Genomic DNA, 18,078 nt, shown 5'->3' with positions numbered 1-18,078 from the left:
TCCTGGTTTCCTTATCATGGTTCCACACTAAGGATATCTCTTTTCCAACACAAAAAGAATTATCAAAATCGGTTCATAAACGACGAAGTTATCCCCGAACACATTAAAAAAACATATATATATATATATATATATATATATACGTTCGAATTGAGTAGCCTCCTCCTTTTTTGAAGTCGGTTAAAAAAAGGTCAACCGAAATATATTACTGATATTTTTTTAAGTTAATACTTTGTGGATTAGAGGCGCCCGCCTAAAAAAAGATCAGCCAATGGATAAATGAAAGTTTTAATTACACTGCTAATTTTTTTATAAACAAAAAAATTTGATTGTATATTGTATTCATAGATATAGTAAAAAAAAGTAGATAATGCGCGGCCTTTGTTGTTAGTGAAGCCACAAAACTCGGCTCCTTCAAGTAAATACACGCGCTCACGCACACATATGCATCAAACTACGCTCATTTTCGTTAGTATGTCACGAGGCTTCATACAGTAACTTTGCTTATAAAATGCCGTCTTGTGTAATTAAATGGTGCAAAAACAATACCAAAGTAAACAAAAAATCTGAAGGAATATCGTTTTACACGTAAGTACATATAAAACTTTAAATTTATTGTTATTCCAAAATAATATTGAGGTTATTCGGAACTTATAATTTCAATGTCACGAAATGACGTACCACGGGAATGTTGCCAGTAGTTCTTTTTTTCAATACCCCAAAATGTGGGTAAGTAAATTGTACGCAATCAGAAAAATAATTAAGTAAAAAGTAGACATAGTAAATGTTTTTTTTTTCTCGTGTTATTTTATGTTACATAAATTGAAAATAAAAAAATCAAAATATTGTTAAGGACACACAAAGAAACTAGCGCCATCTAGCGGCAACCATTGAAACCACGCAGAGACAGAGACCGCATGAAACTCTCTACTCAATACTAGATGGCGTTAGAGGAGCAACTGTGGAACTATATAGAAGTATAGTCTCGAAAACCGTGTACATGCGCGAACTTTCCAGAATGGTCTGGGCCTCGTCTCGGCCGATATAAATAGCCGTAGCGAGGCGAACGAGTACAGTTCAGTTTAAGCGATCTTCGAGGCGACTTCAAGAGTGAAAACTAGTGATCAAGAGTGGTACCAGCGAAACCTACGACAGTGGCTACGACTTAGGACATCGTTAGTGCTTAGTGTTTGAACCTAGTGCTTTGTGTTGGACCTAGTGCTAGTGAATAAAGTCTTGAAAAGAGTCAGCAGGTTTTTCTCTCCAAATCCTTCGAACCCTAACACGTAACAACTGGTGTCAGAAGTGGGATTTGGAGATGCCATTGACTCCGAGAGAAGACTTCAAGGACTTCAAGGGCGTCAGGACAAGGGCACAACGAGCTGCAGAGGCCACACCTACTGGGGACCAAGCTCCGCCCACCGTGGACCAAGCCCCGCCCACTGACCCCGCCTATCATGCCCCGCCCACTGACCACGCCCCCTGGCCTCGCCTACTCGGGCTCAGGCCCCGCCCACTCGGGGTCTGGTCCCGCCCACTCAGGGTCAGGCCCCGCCCACTTTGTCTCAAGTCCCGCCCACCGGACCCGCCCACCTTACCACGCCCATCAGTGACACCGTAACTTCTACAGACTCTCAAGTGGCTCTTCAATTAGGAAGTTTAATTAAATTAATGGAGCTGCAAAGGGCTGAAATTCGTGCTTTGCAAGAATCACAAGAGCAGCAAAGGGTTGAAATTCGTAGTGCTTTGCAAGAATCACAAGAGCAAACAAGTTTCAAATTACAAGAATCACAAGAGCAAACAAGTTTCAAATTGCAAGAATTACAAGAGCAAACAATTTTCAAATTGCAAGTATCACAAGAGCAACGAAAGGCTGAAATTCGTGGTGCTTTGCAAAAATTACAAGAGCAACAAAAAGAGCTCCAAGAAAAAACGCTTTGGGCTATAAAAGATGTTAGTGACGCGGTGACTAAGCTTCGAAAAGATGTCGATGTAGTGCAAGAACGAGTTACTGGGTTAGGATTGGATCTTGAAAATGTGAAAACCGGCCTCACTGAACTACAGAAGAGAGTAGTACGCCTTGAAACCATGAGAATTGCGATCTCTATTGGAACTACCGTGCCGTGCGTTGCCGTGGGGCAAGGAGCAAAAGTGAAAGTACCTCCATACAACAGCACTACTTCGTGGAACGCTTATCGTCGACAATTGCAGACTGTTGCTACTGCCAACGGATGGATGGAAGAACAATGCCTGACTGCTCTCACTGTTGCGCTCAGGGGGCAAGCTTTGTCGGTTTTGGAAGCACTGCCACATACGGAAAATGGGTTCCAAGACTTGATGGAGGCGCTTGAATCCCGATACGGGGATCGACATCTGGAGCCCGTGTTCCGTGCCCAACTGCGTGACAGAGTTCAACGCCCAGGAGAAGGACTACAACAATGGGCGTTGGAAATCGAAAAACTCGTCAGGAAGTCATACTCAGGAGCCGACACCAAGATGGTAAACACGAATATTGTTCAAGCATTTGTCGACGGAATCAAAGACCTGGAGGTCAGAGCTTCAGTGAGGCTTCGCCTCCACACCTCGTTAAAGGAAGCATTGGCGCATGCTTTGGAGGTCGAGGCTGTTCGCCATGACATACGGCAGACTCATAGGATCCGTGAGGTCTCTGAGGAAGTCAAGGTAGTTAAGACTCCTATGAAGAAAAGTTCTGGAGTCATGTGCTACAAGTGCGGCGAGAGGGGCCATCTTCAGCTCAACTGTCCGCAAAAGAAGACCCAGATAGCAAGGATGAAAAGGATCGAGGAACAAATAGAGGAGCTGAAGAAGCAAAGGGCTTCGCCTCCTGCCCGGGATCAGGAGTATGACTTCAAGACGAAACACCGGAGCGGAAAATTGTATGGGAATGCCGACGCACTCTCACGAAGGCAGTGTTCGGAAGTCTGCAAACATTGTGTTAAGCAGGATTCTAATGAAGTAACATTAAAGCTAACAAGAACAAGTCCTTTGGGTATCTGGGAGAGTGATGCTATGAGGGAAGCTCAAAAAAGAGATGACGACCTTCGGCACATCATCACATGGAAGAAACGGGATGACGTAAAGCCAATCTGGAGTGAGGTTGCACCCACTGGCGCTGTCACTAAGGCGTACTGGGCTCAATGGGACAGTCTGATACTTCAAAACGGAATACTCTACCGGAAATGGGAGAAGACTAACGGCAGAGAGTTCCACCTTCAGATAATTGTCCCAAGAACGAGAGTACCAGATGTTCTCCGTGAAATACATGATGGCGTATCAGGAGGTCATCTAGGTGTCAAGAGGACGTTAACAAAAGTGCGAGAACGATTCTACTGGTTGCATTGTCGAGATGATGTACAGGATTGGTGCCACAAATGTACTACTTGCGCTGCTGTAAAAGGACCACAGACCAGGAGCCGTGGGAATCTGCGGTTGTATAACGTCGGTGCACCGTGGGAACGAATTGCAGTTGACGTAGCGGGGCCATTTCCTGTAACGGAATCGGGAAACAAGTATTTTATGGTCGTCATGGACTACTTCACCAAATGGCCCGAAGTGTTCGCCATACCAAACCAAGAAGCTACAACAGTCGCTTCTAAGTTAGTCGAAGAAGTGATATGTCGCTTTGGTGTGCCTCTAGAAATCCATTCTGATCAGGGCAGGAACTTCGAATCGCAAGTATTCCAGGAAGTGTGCAGAATTTTGGGCATGCATAAGACGAGGACCACCGCGTACCATCCACAGTCTGATGGAATGGTTGAGAGATTTAACCAGACCCTTGAGAGGCATTTAGCGAAATTGGTAGACGACAAACAAAAAGATTGGGACAAGTATATACCGCTCTTCCTTCTGTCGTACCGAACCGCCGAGCATGAGAGCATAAAAGCTACCCCGGCGTATGTCAATTACGGTAGAGAATTACGAATACCAGTAGACCTATTGACTGGAGGGTCACCGGAGGAACCAAATACCGTACAAGACTATGTCAGCGATTTAAGGGAAAAAATGCGCTATATACACGCCTTGGTTCGGGAAAATGGTTTACAGTCAAGTGAGAACATGAAAACCCGATACGACCGGAAATCGAACACGAGCGGCTTCAAGGAAGGGTCACTGGTGTGGCTGCATAACCCAACCCGCCGGAAAGGGAAATCGCCAAAGTTGCAGACCAAGTGGGACGGTCCATACAAAGTGGTTACCCGACTGAATGATGTGACTTACAGGATTCAAAAGCAACCAAGAGGGACATTCAAAGTGGTACACATAGACCGTCTGGTGCGTTACCATGGCAGTAACAACGATGCTCGGGACGAGCATCTCTAAGAGGGGAGTAGTGTTAAGGACACACAAAGAAACTAGCGCCATCTAGCGGCAACCATTGAAACCACGCAGAGACAGAGACCGCATGAAACTCTCTACTCAATACTAGATGGCGTTAGAGGAGCAACTGTGGAACTATATAGAAGTATAGTCTCGAAAACCGTGTACATGCGCGAACTTTCCAGAATGGTCTGGGCCTCGTCTCGGCCGATATAAATAGCCGTAGCGAGGCGAACGAGTACAGTTCAGTTTAAGCGATCTTCGAGGCGACTTCAAGAGTGAAAACTAGTGATCAAGAGTGGTACCAGCGAAACCTACGACATTGGCTACGACTGAGGACATTGTGAGTGCTTAGTGTTTGAACTTAGTGCTTAGTGTTTGAACCTAGTGCTTTGTGTTGGACCTAGTGCTAGTGAATAAAGTCTTGAAAAGAGTCAGCAGGTCTTTCTCTCCAAATCCTTCGAACCCTAACACGTAACAATATCTTGAGCAGCTCGACTGGGGAAGTACCTTAACCTTACAAAAGAGTACAGTTCAGTTTGAGCGATCTTCGAGGCGACTTCAAGAGTGAAAACTAGTGATCAAGAGTGGTACCAGCGAAACCTACGACAGTGGCTACGACTTAGGACATCGTTAGTGCTTAGTGTTTGAACCTAGTGCTTTGTGTTGGACCTAGTGCTAGTGAATAAAGTCTTGAAAAGAGTCAGCAGGTTTTTCTCTCCAAATCCTTCGAACCCAAGCACGTAACAATATATTTATGAATTATTAACTCGTTTGTTTTATGTTTTAACTTTTTACAATTTTTGAGTAAACTAGGTACCCATATTTTACTATCAAATTTCATGGTTTTAGGTTTCCAACGAATATTTTAATAAGAGGTGAATGGGTAACGGCTGTAAGACTGAGAAAATGACCACGATTATGCTGGCCATGCGCATAAAGTCAATTTAATACGATTAGTGATTGAAAAATATTTGAACATAAGACTACATCATATTAGTAAAATGCAAACAATGACGGTGACTCTGAGTTCTAAGCGACAAAAATTTAAAAAAATTATACAACATAAAGGATTCTAGGTTTAAGAAAAATAGTTAAAAAAAAACCGACTGCAAACTGAAAAGAGATAATCAGAGGGGATAGGAAGTGTCCATTCATACGATTATCTTACGAATATATTTTTTTATTATTCTACCGATTTTTTGTTTTATTTTTATTAAATTTATTTAAAACTATAAACAGGTTTTTATTTTCACATACCCATTTTACCTATATTAAATTAATTGTTTAATAAAAATTTTAGGGACTTTTTTTAAAAGGTGTCAACACTTCACTCACACATCTTTAAAAAAGTGGCTTCAGTTTTCTGTTCTAGGTGCGTTATCTACCTTTTTTTACTTGATCTATGATTGTATTTTTGTCATTTACCGATTTTTGGTAAAAATATACCGATTTTAGTTCGATCAACACCATTGACAGCGTGACCAGATTTAGTAGATTTTTACTTTTTTGGTAGATTTTGAGGTACCCGTAACAATATCTAGTAGGTAAAAAATATTTGGTATATTTTGGTAGAGTTCACGCTTTTCAACTATTCTGGTATTTTTTTTCCTTCATTATTCTTGGAATGTATGGGCCCACAGTTATCAATTCCGAGTGAAACACAAAATGTCAATAACAAGTAGAATAGGTTAAAGATGCTAAGAAATAGGGCTTACAAATAAAATTAATGGCCTCAAAACAGCTTTATGACAATGTTACCCAACATAAAGAATCGACCAGAACTCAATCACAATTTAAAAATACTTATATTTCGATAGATTTTAATTTCAAGTAATAAACATTGATTTATCTAATTTATGTTGTTTTCTGTGTTCATCTTATTGTTTTATCGTTATAATCAAGAGAACAATATTATGCTTTTTCGTTGTAACACAACTGCGAAAACATGTAATAGATTTTTAGTATTTTCTCGTTCTCTTTTGGTAGAATTTAGTAGTTTTTAACCTCTACAAGCAGTAGATTCGTTAAATGAAATTTGGTCACACAGTAACTATCATTATATACCTAGTTAAATACCTATTTTTTGACCGTGAGTCGTGACTCATGTACATAATATTGATAAATCTATATACATAATAAATATTTACAGCAGTCAGTCATTTCATTAATTAAAATGAATTCGTGGAGTCATGAAAATTACAACATGGACATGTCTCAAATGGTGTCTCCATTAGTACAACCTATGTGCATGATGCCGCCAAACATGAACATACCTCCAATGAATCCGCCAAACATGAACGTACCTCCGATGAATCCGCCCCCGAGCGTACCGGTAACTCTCATTGGGCCGGTCGCTCCTGATGATATCCACATCGAGACAGATGAGACGACAAATGACCAAAACCCACAAGTTCAAGACACGCAAACGAATCAACCAGACGATGTATCCAGTACACAGACTCAGAGAAGAAAATCTCGTGACCGTTCGAACCGTCGTGATCGGAATACTTCAGGTAAAGAAAAGCTCTAAAGTTAATTTTGTAGGTTCCGTTTTAAAAAGTTTTCATAAATTATGTATATTTTAAACTTTTGAGACCTTGAGCAATTCTGTTGAAGCTTTGTAATAAGAATGTATGAATTGTGTATTGACAAAATAAAAATTTAGACTATAAGGAAAATCAGATCATTTGTGATCTCTGAATAGAATACTTCACCTATAGTATTGGTCTAGTTTAGATCTTTAAACTGAATATGTTCTTAAGTGCCACTAATAAAAAAATACATCTGAATAAGCAAAAAAAAATTGCATTATTTACAAAAAAAGGCACTGGCCACTAAGAGCCCATTTTTGAAACAAAAAGACTGAATATGTTCTCGATTCCTTTAGATCGTGACCGACGCCGATCAAGGTCACGAGATCGTCACGACAGATATGGTAGAAGCAGTAGGAATAGCAGGAACAGACATGATCGGCATAGGAATGATGACAGAGATAAAAGGACGAAATGGGACAGTACTGAAACTGTTGTTGCTTCACAACAAGGACCCCTCATCGGGAATAACATGCCTAATGTGAATATGGGAATGATGCCAGGTAATTTTTATTTTACTTCAAAAAAAACAAGTAGATTCTCAATTTGAATTTGTGTGTTACCTCATAACTAATTACTGGGTGTACAGATTTTGATGATTCTTCTTTTAATCAATAGCAGGTGTTAGTCATGTATTTCCATTTAAATTTGATAGAGGTCTGAAAAGTGCTTATTGTATTTTAACCTAGGTAATGCTGTATTACTTGTCGATCTAAATTGAATCAAGTAAACAATTATTTTTATACAATATGGGTTGCATAAAAGTGTACACCTAGAAAGTGTAAGTGTACCTATAGACGTTTGTAATACCAAAAACTCTAACTCTCCGCAGTTGCAAAAGTTACAGATTGTGCTATGATATTTACTTTTTAAAGTACTCTCTCTAAGGTTCAAATTTATATAGCCATACTACATTACCTAACTACTAGGTACTAATGTAAGGTAACCTATATAGTTATAATATACAATTTTTTAAATTATTATTTATTAATTATGATGGTAGAAAAAACCATGGCTTATTCTGACTTTTCTTGAAATGTAGGTTTTATTTTACGTTAAATGTGTATATAACGTAAATAATATATAATACTAGTCACCTTATGGCAAAATAAATGTTTTCATTTAATTTCACTGGTATATAATAACCATACTTATCTCCATTATCTTTTAGACTGAAAAAAAATGGTTTTTTATATTCAGGATTTTCTGGTCTGATTTTCAAACTTCCTTTTATGTTCTTCATCCTATTGCTTTTGTTGCAATAGATCAAAAATTATATATATTAATTAATTATATTATTATATTTACTTAACTTTAATTAATTATATTTACTTTATATATATTAAAGTATAAAAAATGTTAAAATACTAAATTATTACACAACAGGTATGAATATGATGCAAAATGCATATCAAAATATGATCAGCAATCAAATGTTGATGGGCCAGCAAGCAATGGACGGTACCCAGATGCAGATGTTACCAAACATGAACGTGATGAACCCTATGATGCCTAACATGATGGATCACAATATGATGATGATGAATCATCAAATGATGCCAACAATGATGCCAAATCAGCAAATATTCATCAGTAACGCTGTACTTTTACCGCCGATACCTGGAGTATCATTACCAGAAAGACGTGAACGTCCTAAAGGATGTCGTACGATATTTGTTGGTGGTCTACCATCAAACGTTAAACAGGATATGTTAAATGAGATGTTCCAAAGATTTGGTATGATCCAAAATGTAAGATCACCTAAAAGTGGTATCTATTACGTGAGATTTGAAAGGGAGGAAAGTGTGGAAAATGCGTTCTTGCTGTCCGGATATAGGTTCAAATATCATGATCAAAATGAAAATGAAGCTACCACGATATTTGTAGATTATGCATTGGTAAGTTGAAATATTTTATACTAATAATTTTTGACAAAGATGTTGGTGCAGCCGTCATTAGTCGTAGCACTGGCTGTTGGGCTGGTTTGATTCTCAATCATGGCAACCTTTGTATTGATCATGCAGATGTTTGCAGTGGTCTGGACGTTTGTGTTTGTGTCTGTTTCTGGACCTCAACCACAGAAGACATACCTAGTGAGTGGTATTGAGTGTGAGGCATTTATTTAAAATATTTTTTGTATAATGTACTTAACCCATTTATTATTATAAATGGGTCAAGTACATTATAATGGGTCAAGTGACTTAACTCTGTCGCATTCGCATAGGATAAAATGCCTTATTTGTGTTTTAGATTAAGCCTCCATGAAATATATGATGTGTGTGTGTGCCTTTTGTTTATGCAATTATTAAAAATATTGCATATAAATTACATGTGCTCAATATATTATAATGATACTAATGCTTAGTTGACTGTTAAAGGCCACCATTGCACATTAATAGTAAATGTTGTCAATTAAGTATAAATATATATATAAATAAATAAATATTTGTACGCGCCACTTAGGCGTGACGATTGATTCGTTAGGTCGTTCACTTGCTCGCTCAATCATTCAACAAGAACGCCACCTTGCGCCACCATTTTCCTTTTTAAAGTCTTGTTATCGTTAATATATTGCCGGCCGGTGTCTAATCAGGTGATATTAAATATAAACATCAAGTGAACATCAAGTGCTTCGTATACGCGCGAGAGGCATATCAGCCCAGGAATATGTCACCAGCACAGCTCCATCGAGTGCAAGTGGCTGTTGCTACTATTCGCACATCTGCATCTCAAATGAGTCCAATTATCTCTCATCCTCATCTCAGCGGGTCAACACCTCGCTCCACACTCCCCGCTCCACACTCGTCTCTGCGTGTGACCGCCCCCAGCAGTTACAATATTTTTTAACATAATTGTTTTTTTATTATATTCTTCTTCTTTAAAGACTACAACTCCATCAGCTTTTCGCCGATGATTTTACCAATGACAAGTACTGAAAGTGTATAAGTCCGGAGACGGTCCGTTTTTGCCAGTACAATAGTGGGATTTTATTATATTATTGGAGTTTTCAGGGAAGTTGACATAAGGTGTCAATCAAAATACCAATTGTAAATTCATGCGACGTTTCAATCTTATATTAGATCTTCTTCACGTAATCTTTATTGTATTTGCACTGCCCTGAGAACTCCAATAATATAAACAACGAATGGACGCAATGACTAATAATGAAAGTTTTTAAATTATATTTTAATAAAATAACTTATTTATATATTTTACAAAGAGTTACTGACTGGATCATCATTACAGCCTATACAGTCCACTGCTGGACATAGGCCTCCACAAGTTTACGCCAAAAATAACGTGAACTCGTGTGTTTTGCCCACAGTCACCACGCTGGGCAGGCGGGTTGGCGACTGGATGATTTTTTTTGATTAATTTGTGTTTTAGAACCGTGATGATCAAAATGAATATGAAAAGAACCAGCGTAAGAGAGAGCCTACTCCTCCGAGAGTTGAACCTTTTACTGCAAATGCATTGTCAAATATTGCTGAAAAGATTAAAAGTGAGACAGAATTTTCTACTGCTGCTCATGTAAGTATTATACATTTTTATAACTAGTTTTTTTTTTTATATTCTGATTACAAATTCTATTACACATAAAAATTTAGGATTACGTTTACAGAAACTTTATACTAACAAATGGTTGTCTGACTTCAAAAATCGATTTAAAAAGTTTAATATCTGATAATGAATTAATTTAACATATAAATAAGTTGTCATCTATATTTCTCTACTATTACTAATGGTTGTTTATAATTCTTTGTCAATAGATAGATTAACAGCTTAACTGTCTCTCTCTATAGGATGTCATATCCTTTTTAATCGAGGTGAATGGGGAAAAACATAAAAATTTTGTGCCAGATAAAAAAAAAAAAACTTAAAATTATTCTATTTTATTTCACTATATTTTAGACATTAGCGGTTTGGTTGGAACGTGGTGAATGTAACAAAAAGCACGCAAACGCTTTCTACTCTCTTATTCAAGCGAGCAACAATCAGATACGTAGACTGTTTAACGAGAAAATGCAATTGGATGAAGAGTTTCAAAACATGAAGAACTCTATTAAGGACAAATTTGCTCATGTCGTGACTCAGTGTAAGTAATAGTATAGAAAAGTTCATAAGTAACAACTTAAGATGTAGATCGTCAAACCATTGGGCCAGAGGACGTCCTACACTGCGTTTGCCGATACGCGGTCTCCACTACAGGACACGCCTGCTTCAGGGACCATCATTCCTGCGACACACATGACCAGCAAACTGTTACTTCAACTTACTGATTCTAATAGTTTAGATGTATATCGTTGGTCCATCGAGCCAGAAGATGTCCTACGCTGCGTTACTCGTCGGTTACTCCAGGGGCCATCGTGATCATCCCACTGCTACTTTTACTCGCTGACTCTATGGGCTATATCAGTCTACGTAAAAAAATCTGGAGCAGCTCTGCTGGGGAAGTACCTTGACCTTATAGGAGATCACAGAAAAATAATCATCCTTTCAACCAGTGTTGTGTTCTTGTGGTGAGTAAGGTGACCTGTTGCTCCTGGGAAGGGTCGGCAACGCGCTTGCGACGCTTTTTGTGTTGCAGACACCGTTTACCATCAGGTGGGCCGTACGCTTGTTTCTTGATGAGTATTGCTGGAGTAGGGAAGCCTCTGCCCAGCAGTGGACTACGATAGGCTAAAGTATTATTTAAGACATCAGACAGCGTTCGGCAAACCGAGTGTTACTTTAGCATTTGGATTTGATAACAGGTACAACAGGTGTGCAGACTCTGATGGTAATATAGAATTAGATTTTGGTCTAGAAAGAATTGCCAAATAATACTGCTTTCAAGTAGTTTTGTGTTCATGTGGTGAGTAAAGTGGCCAGAGGTCGGGGTTAGGGTCGGCAACGCGCTTGCAAGGATTCTAGTATTGCAAGCGTCTATAGGCTATGGTATCATGTGGGCCGTACTCTTGTTTGTCGACGTAGTGATGAAAACGTCGCTTCGAAGTATTTACTGCGAGCTCCAGTCTTCAGTGTAGCGGCCATCAGAAGTCGACTTCTTTGCGGGCGTCAGGTATTTTTTCTCATATAGGAAACTTCTAACGGATACGCCTGTTGTCCAGATTCAAGATTCGGTTGTGAAGAATCGTCATCAGCTTCAGACAGTCACTGGGAAAACTTCATCGTCAAATGACTAATTATAATATAATATATAAGTTTCCACAGCTTACATATGCTTCTGTCTACGATTTTGCCTTAATTCTCTATTAGTCAGCGTGTCGCGCAAAATCTTGTTTTTAAAAGAGTTAAAAGAGAGTTCTTTATGTTAGCCATTAAACCTCTGACAGATTTTAGTAAGAATGTTTATTAAAATCGGTTTAACGATAACAAACCAATAATTAAATCAAGACATTTAAAATTATTTTAAATTTTTTTTTTATTATTTGTAAATTTGGGAGTATTACTGCCTATCACCGAGCTAGCGTTTAGCTTCTCTATTTCATATTTGTTTTTTCAAGTTTGTTTGTTTGAATTATTCTTATTCTGAGATGAAATATAAAACTTGAGAAAAATGTACATTTTTTTTGAAAAAGATATTTGAGACTAGCTTCTGCTCGCGACTTCGTACGCATGGAATAGGAACAATTCTGTCATACATGATTTTTGCGAAACTTTTACTCTTTACGCAGTGCACGCAGCGGAAGCTCTCAAAAGTAAAAAGAAAACCCCGATTTTGAAACATTTTTCATTTGTGCTCCGCTCCTATTAGTCTAAGCGTGATGATATATAGCCTATAGCCTTCCTAGATAAGTAGGCTATCTAACACTGAAAGAATTTTTCAAATCGGACCAGTAGTTTCTGAGATTAGCGCGTTCAAACAGACAAACAAACTTCAGCTTTATAATATTAGTACAGATATGTAGAGTTAATGAGTTTTTAGAAACTGTGTAATATATATCTTAAGCGAACGCCAATTGGATAAATATAAAATTAACCAAAGAGTTTTTTCCACAACAGTCGAGCAGGTAGCAAAAATTTTATCAGCTGCAAAACATCAACGAGTGTCCGACCACTTCACGAAACAACAGCGTCGCAACATCGAGATGTGGCTCAAAATGACAGAGGTAGAGTAATTGAGAACAAAATATAGTCTGACACACGGTAGTAGAACTAAGAAAAGACAAATTAACCATTAAAGACAAGTAAAAATCTTGCTATGACATCCAGCTGTGTAGTTAGTCCCGTTATAGATTATCTATATATCTGGATGCTAGGCTAAAAGCCCAGTGCAACTATTAAATTGATGCTTTAGATGAAAGAAGTTTTTTTTATTTTCTAAATCGTTGCTGCATCTACTCTCAAGTTTTATTTTCGTGTATCAGACTATATCTAAATATGTCGACTGAGCTGTGATGATATCTATAATATTTAAAGAAAATATCTATTATGAACTAAACAGTTGACCAATAATATCAATGTTAAAAATAAAACGGTAGAAAGTTCGACGTAGTAGCATATTTTTGATATGATATTTTAATTATGAAATACTAGCCGACCCGTGCCCACTTCGTTGGTCGTTAATTAGTATTATATTAACCAAATAACATACTTTAAAGAACAAATTTTACAGCAATTAAATAATATGTTGCTCCAACGCCATCTATCAAAAATCGAGAAAACGTCGTCGATGGACTAAAATAAGACTAAATTAATAACGTCGAAAGACTAATAAATTGTTTTCTAATAGCGACAGATGGCGCTAGTTTATTTACCATTTTGATATTATATTTTAATATTTTTCTTATTTACTGAATTTTTTGTTCAGTTACAGTAAAATATAGCCTATGTCACTCCTGAATAGTGTAGCTTTCTGTTAGTGAAATAATTTTCATGATCGGATCAGTATTTGCGGAGATTACCTCCTACATACAAACAAAGTTATAAACTTTACCTCTTTATAATATTAGTATAGATGAATAAATATGAAATTAAAAAAAGAAAACAAAACATTCTTTTCGGCAGACCGATTTTGTATATCAGATTATTATCTTCAACATAACAATTCCGGCTGGGCCCCACGGTTTCAGTCGCGTTGATTTGAGGAAAAAATAGCATGCCTTCTTCTTAAAAGCATACCTAACCTTCCTTTTTAAATAGTTTAATTTTTTTTGTTGTTGATGCCGGTAGAGCAAGCAGTTATCTATAAAACGATATATAATTTATGAGGTTTTATCTAAAAAGAGAGGCAAACATCTTAACCTTAGCGTATTAATCTATACATATAATAAATTGGTAGGAAAGTCAAAACTGTACATTGAATATTTTTTTTGAAGAATACTTGGGGTGTGATCTACTTTCGATACCGAAGCCAAAAATATAGTTTTTAGATTTTTTGTCTGTTTGTCTGTATGTATATCCGGGATAAACTCAAAAACTACTGCATGGATTTACTTCGAATTTTGCACGAATATTATTAAGAAGTCGGGTCAACATATAGGCTACAAATTATCACGCTATCACCTATGAGGAACGAGCAGTGAACCTTTATTTCTTCAACGCATTCTGTAACAACGTGTAATCTAACGACGCATATTTTAATGTTATGTTAATAACTATGCTATAAGCTAGCTTCATACAATAAATAAAGACACTCTCTAGTATATTTAGTATCATCGTTGCACCCGTGCGAAGCCGGGGCGGGTCGCTAGTATATAATATGATACATTGTGGAAACCATTTCTTAGTGATTTCTGTTTATTTTAATTATTACTTTGGTCACAGCTCGGTTGATCTATGAATGCATTTCATGCAAAATATTTTAAGATTTTTTTTTTTGTTATGTCATACTTATTTTTATAAGTTACGCTCTACTGACTTAAAATTATAAGGTAAGTCCGCTCTAATAGAAGTACTGCCTAGGTGTCTGTTGTAATACAATTATGTGTACTAGAATTGATCGGAAGCTTGTTATCCTGATCTACAAGAGGTAGTAAAGAAACGGGAAATTTGGCACTACCATTTACTACAGAAACGGTAATTAGAAACTACTAAACTAGGTTTGCAGAAAAAATAACTAAAATGTATAAGTAACAGTTTTTTTTTAAATATTGTGAATTGATAGGAAATTCACTTTTATCACCTCACTTAGAGACTTCTTTGAATAATTGTCATCAATATTTTGATGTAAAGAGGAAAAGAGATTTACCTTTATACTGCCAAAATTTTATTTTGACGGATCTTAGTGCAATCGTCATTTTGAAAGTACCGATACTCCGGCGGCGTACCAGACGTCATGATCAGGGGTGACAACTGGTTTAAAATATTGTAAGTATAAGAAATCGTGATACTGCGGCAAATATCAGCATTAGAACTTCAAATAGCGGAAGGTATTTGGTATACCGGTCTGCCGAAATGTAATCCACGTTTAAAACTTTGATTTGAAACGATTTTGTGTCCTCGAAAAGTTTGTCTCTTCTGGAAATCTTCGTGCCAGATCTTCACTACGAGTCGCCGGCCAGAGCTACGTGGTTACTTCACCGCTGATAAAATTTTGGTGACGCTTCGTGCAGCGGAATGTCTTCGATATCTAACTTTCGAGGATACAAATATAGAAATAACTGATGTTTGAACATTTTCGTTGTTATTATTTAAACATTTCGACAGATTGTACATCATTTTTCTAGTACCAAAAGTCTTAATTCAATATGAATAAAGGATATCAATATGAAATTCGTCATTATATTACAACGAATGTCAATTGGTGTTTTTAAAATTAAAAAAAAAAAGTATTGTTAATAATTATATTGTGTATGGTTATATTTTCATTTGTAATGTGTAAAACAATTTTTACAGGAGGTGGAAAATATAAAAGAGGAATTCAATGTCCTATTTGAGGATGAAGAAATTGAAAAGTCTGGCAAGAATGTCGTACCTTTGGAGAAATACGAAGAGCTAAAAGTAATTTTATTATATTTTTGATTCAATAAGGTTCTTTAAAATTAACTTTGGCTCAGTATATGCCAAAAAATAAAAATAAAAGAATAACCAAATCAAATTAATAAGATATTCTTATTTTTTATTTACGTTAAAATAATTAATTTGATCTAACGTAATCTTTGAATTAAAATCAGTCATTAGTTGAATTATAACAATAACATAAACGTTCGTAATTATTACAGAAAGAAAATGAAAACTTGACATATGAGTTGGAGGGTTATAAAAACGAGGCGTACCTCGCGAAAGACGAAGCTGAAAGAAAATTCGAGAAGTTCAAAGCACATTTTATAGCTCAACAAGCTTTACAACAGCCCAATCAACAGGTAAATAAACATTGCTGAAACATGCTGTTTTTTAACCGACTTCCAAAAAAGGAGGAGGTTCTCAATTCGACTATATTTTTTTTTATGTATGTTACATCAGAACTTTTGACCGGGTGGACCGATTACGACAATTTTTTTTTTAATCGAAAGGTGGTGTATGTCAATTCCCATTTAAATTTATTTGAGATCTAACAACTACTTTTCGAGTTTAATACGTTTTTACTTGACGCTTTTTTTGTCGACCTACGTTGTATTATAACGCATAACTTTCTACTGGATGTACCGATTTTGATAATTCTTTTTTTGTTAGAAAGGGGATATCCCTAGTTTGGTACCATGATAAGGAAACCAGGATCTGATGATAGGATCCCAGAGAAATCGAAGGAAACTCAAAAATCCGCAATAACTTCTTACTGGGTGTACCGATTTTGATAATTTAATCGAAAGCTGATGTTTATCATGTGGTGTGGTACTTTTTTCATAATCTTTGATAACGCGTAGTTACTTGACTATTTTTTCGTCGATCTACGTTGTATTACTCTTCGATGTAATTGAAGTCGTTTTTTTTTCGTTTGCGAGCAAACACAATTATGGTCCTTAAATAAATAAAATTGGAGTGTCTGTTTGTAATATTAAAATAACCGCTTTTTACTAAATGCATATGGATGTATACATTGTACATATTCTAAAATAACCTTCCTTTTGAGAATAAAGTTTCTTTAACCCCTAATATAACGTTTTTTTACAATTTTTGACTGTCTGTCTGTTTGTTCCCGTTAATCTCTGATATGGGTGGACCGATTTTGACGGGACTTTCACTGGCCGATAGCTAATGTAATAAGGAAATACTTAGGCTATTTTTATTTTAGAAATTTATTTATTTTATAACTCAACGAAATGAACAATAACTTTTTGTTAAATTCTACGCGGACGAAGTCGCGGGCACGGCTACTTACATATAATTTATAACACAAATATTGAGATTCGCTTCTCAATAAAATATCTGTTTTAAACCATTCTAGACTAATCTTAAATTAAATTACACGTATTCGTATTTTGGTGATTCAAAAGTACTAAAGCTTTAAGTATAATATTTTTAATTTATATAAAATTTCAGGTCTACCCACCATTGCCATCGAAGTTCAATACGGAACCCCTCCTGCCCCTACCAACACCTGCAAAACCAATGCCGCCCCCGCCTACCCCTGATGATGACAAGATTATCGTCTCTGGTCCACCAGTACCTCCATCTGAAGCTAAAATCATCAGCATATTGACGGCTTTCCTCATGGTCCATCCGTTAGGAGCATCTCTAGATTATCTAGTTTCCTACGTAAGGTCTATGACCCCAAATGTAACTCAGGGGACTGTTCTGGCAACACTGCAGAAGTATACTGATGTTTTTCATTGCAAAACTACTGGTGTAGGTGCTTGCATTGAACATAGGTGGTCGTTTATTACATTTGATACAATAAAACAAGAAAAGTAATGTTTTTTATTTCAATGTATTTAAGGATATTTACATTTAAGAGTGATAATAAATAACTTAATTAAGTTTGTTGTTTTTTTAATCATTAATATTGTGTAAATTAATCTTGAAATCAATATCAATATTCAATACATATAAAAAATGTAAAGGATCACTGTCTGTACATGGAAGATTATTATTGGGATCTTTATCAACGCAAATATCACTTTTTATCTGTTTGTCTGTGCATTTGTGCACGCTAATCTCAGAAACCGCTTATCCGATTTAGATGTGATTTTCACTAATATATCGTGATAAGCTTCACTTAACATTTAAGTGCTTGTTTCATGTCAATCCGTTCATAAATAAA

General features: G+C 36.6%; 1 protein-coding gene across 1 annotated transcript; it reads left to right on the top strand.

The window, feature by feature from the left end:
* Positions 1–8,487: 8,487 nt before the first annotated feature.
* Positions 8,488–17,795, top strand: LOC123662634 (ecto-NOX disulfide-thiol exchanger 2-like). The gene is made up of 7 exons (XM_045597447.1): positions 8,488–8,830; positions 10,320–10,463; positions 10,845–11,028; positions 12,939–13,045; positions 15,774–15,878; positions 16,100–16,240; positions 17,358–17,795. Exons 1-7 carry the CDS (start codon positions 8,489–8,491, stop codon positions 17,727–17,729), a joined length of 1,395 nt encoding a protein of 464 aa, XP_045453403.1. The 5' UTR covers position 8,488; the 3' UTR covers positions 17,730–17,795.
* The last annotated feature ends 283 nt before the right edge of the window (positions 17,796–18,078 follow it).

Source organism: Melitaea cinxia, chromosome 19, assembly GCF_905220565.1.
Source record: "Melitaea cinxia chromosome 19, ilMelCinx1.1, whole genome shotgun sequence".
Taxonomy (NCBI): Eukaryota; Metazoa; Arthropoda; class Insecta; order Lepidoptera; family Nymphalidae; genus Melitaea; species Melitaea cinxia.
Note: the sequence above shows the minus strand (reverse complement) of the source record. Positions and strands in the feature narration are given on the sequence as shown.

Bases quoted from the DNA above. Each gene is read 5' to 3' on its own strand.
- LOC123662634 (XM_045597447.1), top strand. From the start codon at position 8,489: ATGCCAACAATGATGCCAAATCAGCAAATATTCATCAGTAACGCTGTA. The intron at 11,029-12,938 runs GTAAGTAATAGT...TTTCCACAACAG, and splicing joins TGCTCATGTCGTGACTCAGT to TCGAGCAGGTAGCAAAAATT. The intron at 15,879-16,099 runs GTAATTTTATTA...TAATTATTACAG, and splicing joins AGAAATACGAAGAGCTAAAA to AAAGAAAATGAAAACTTGAC.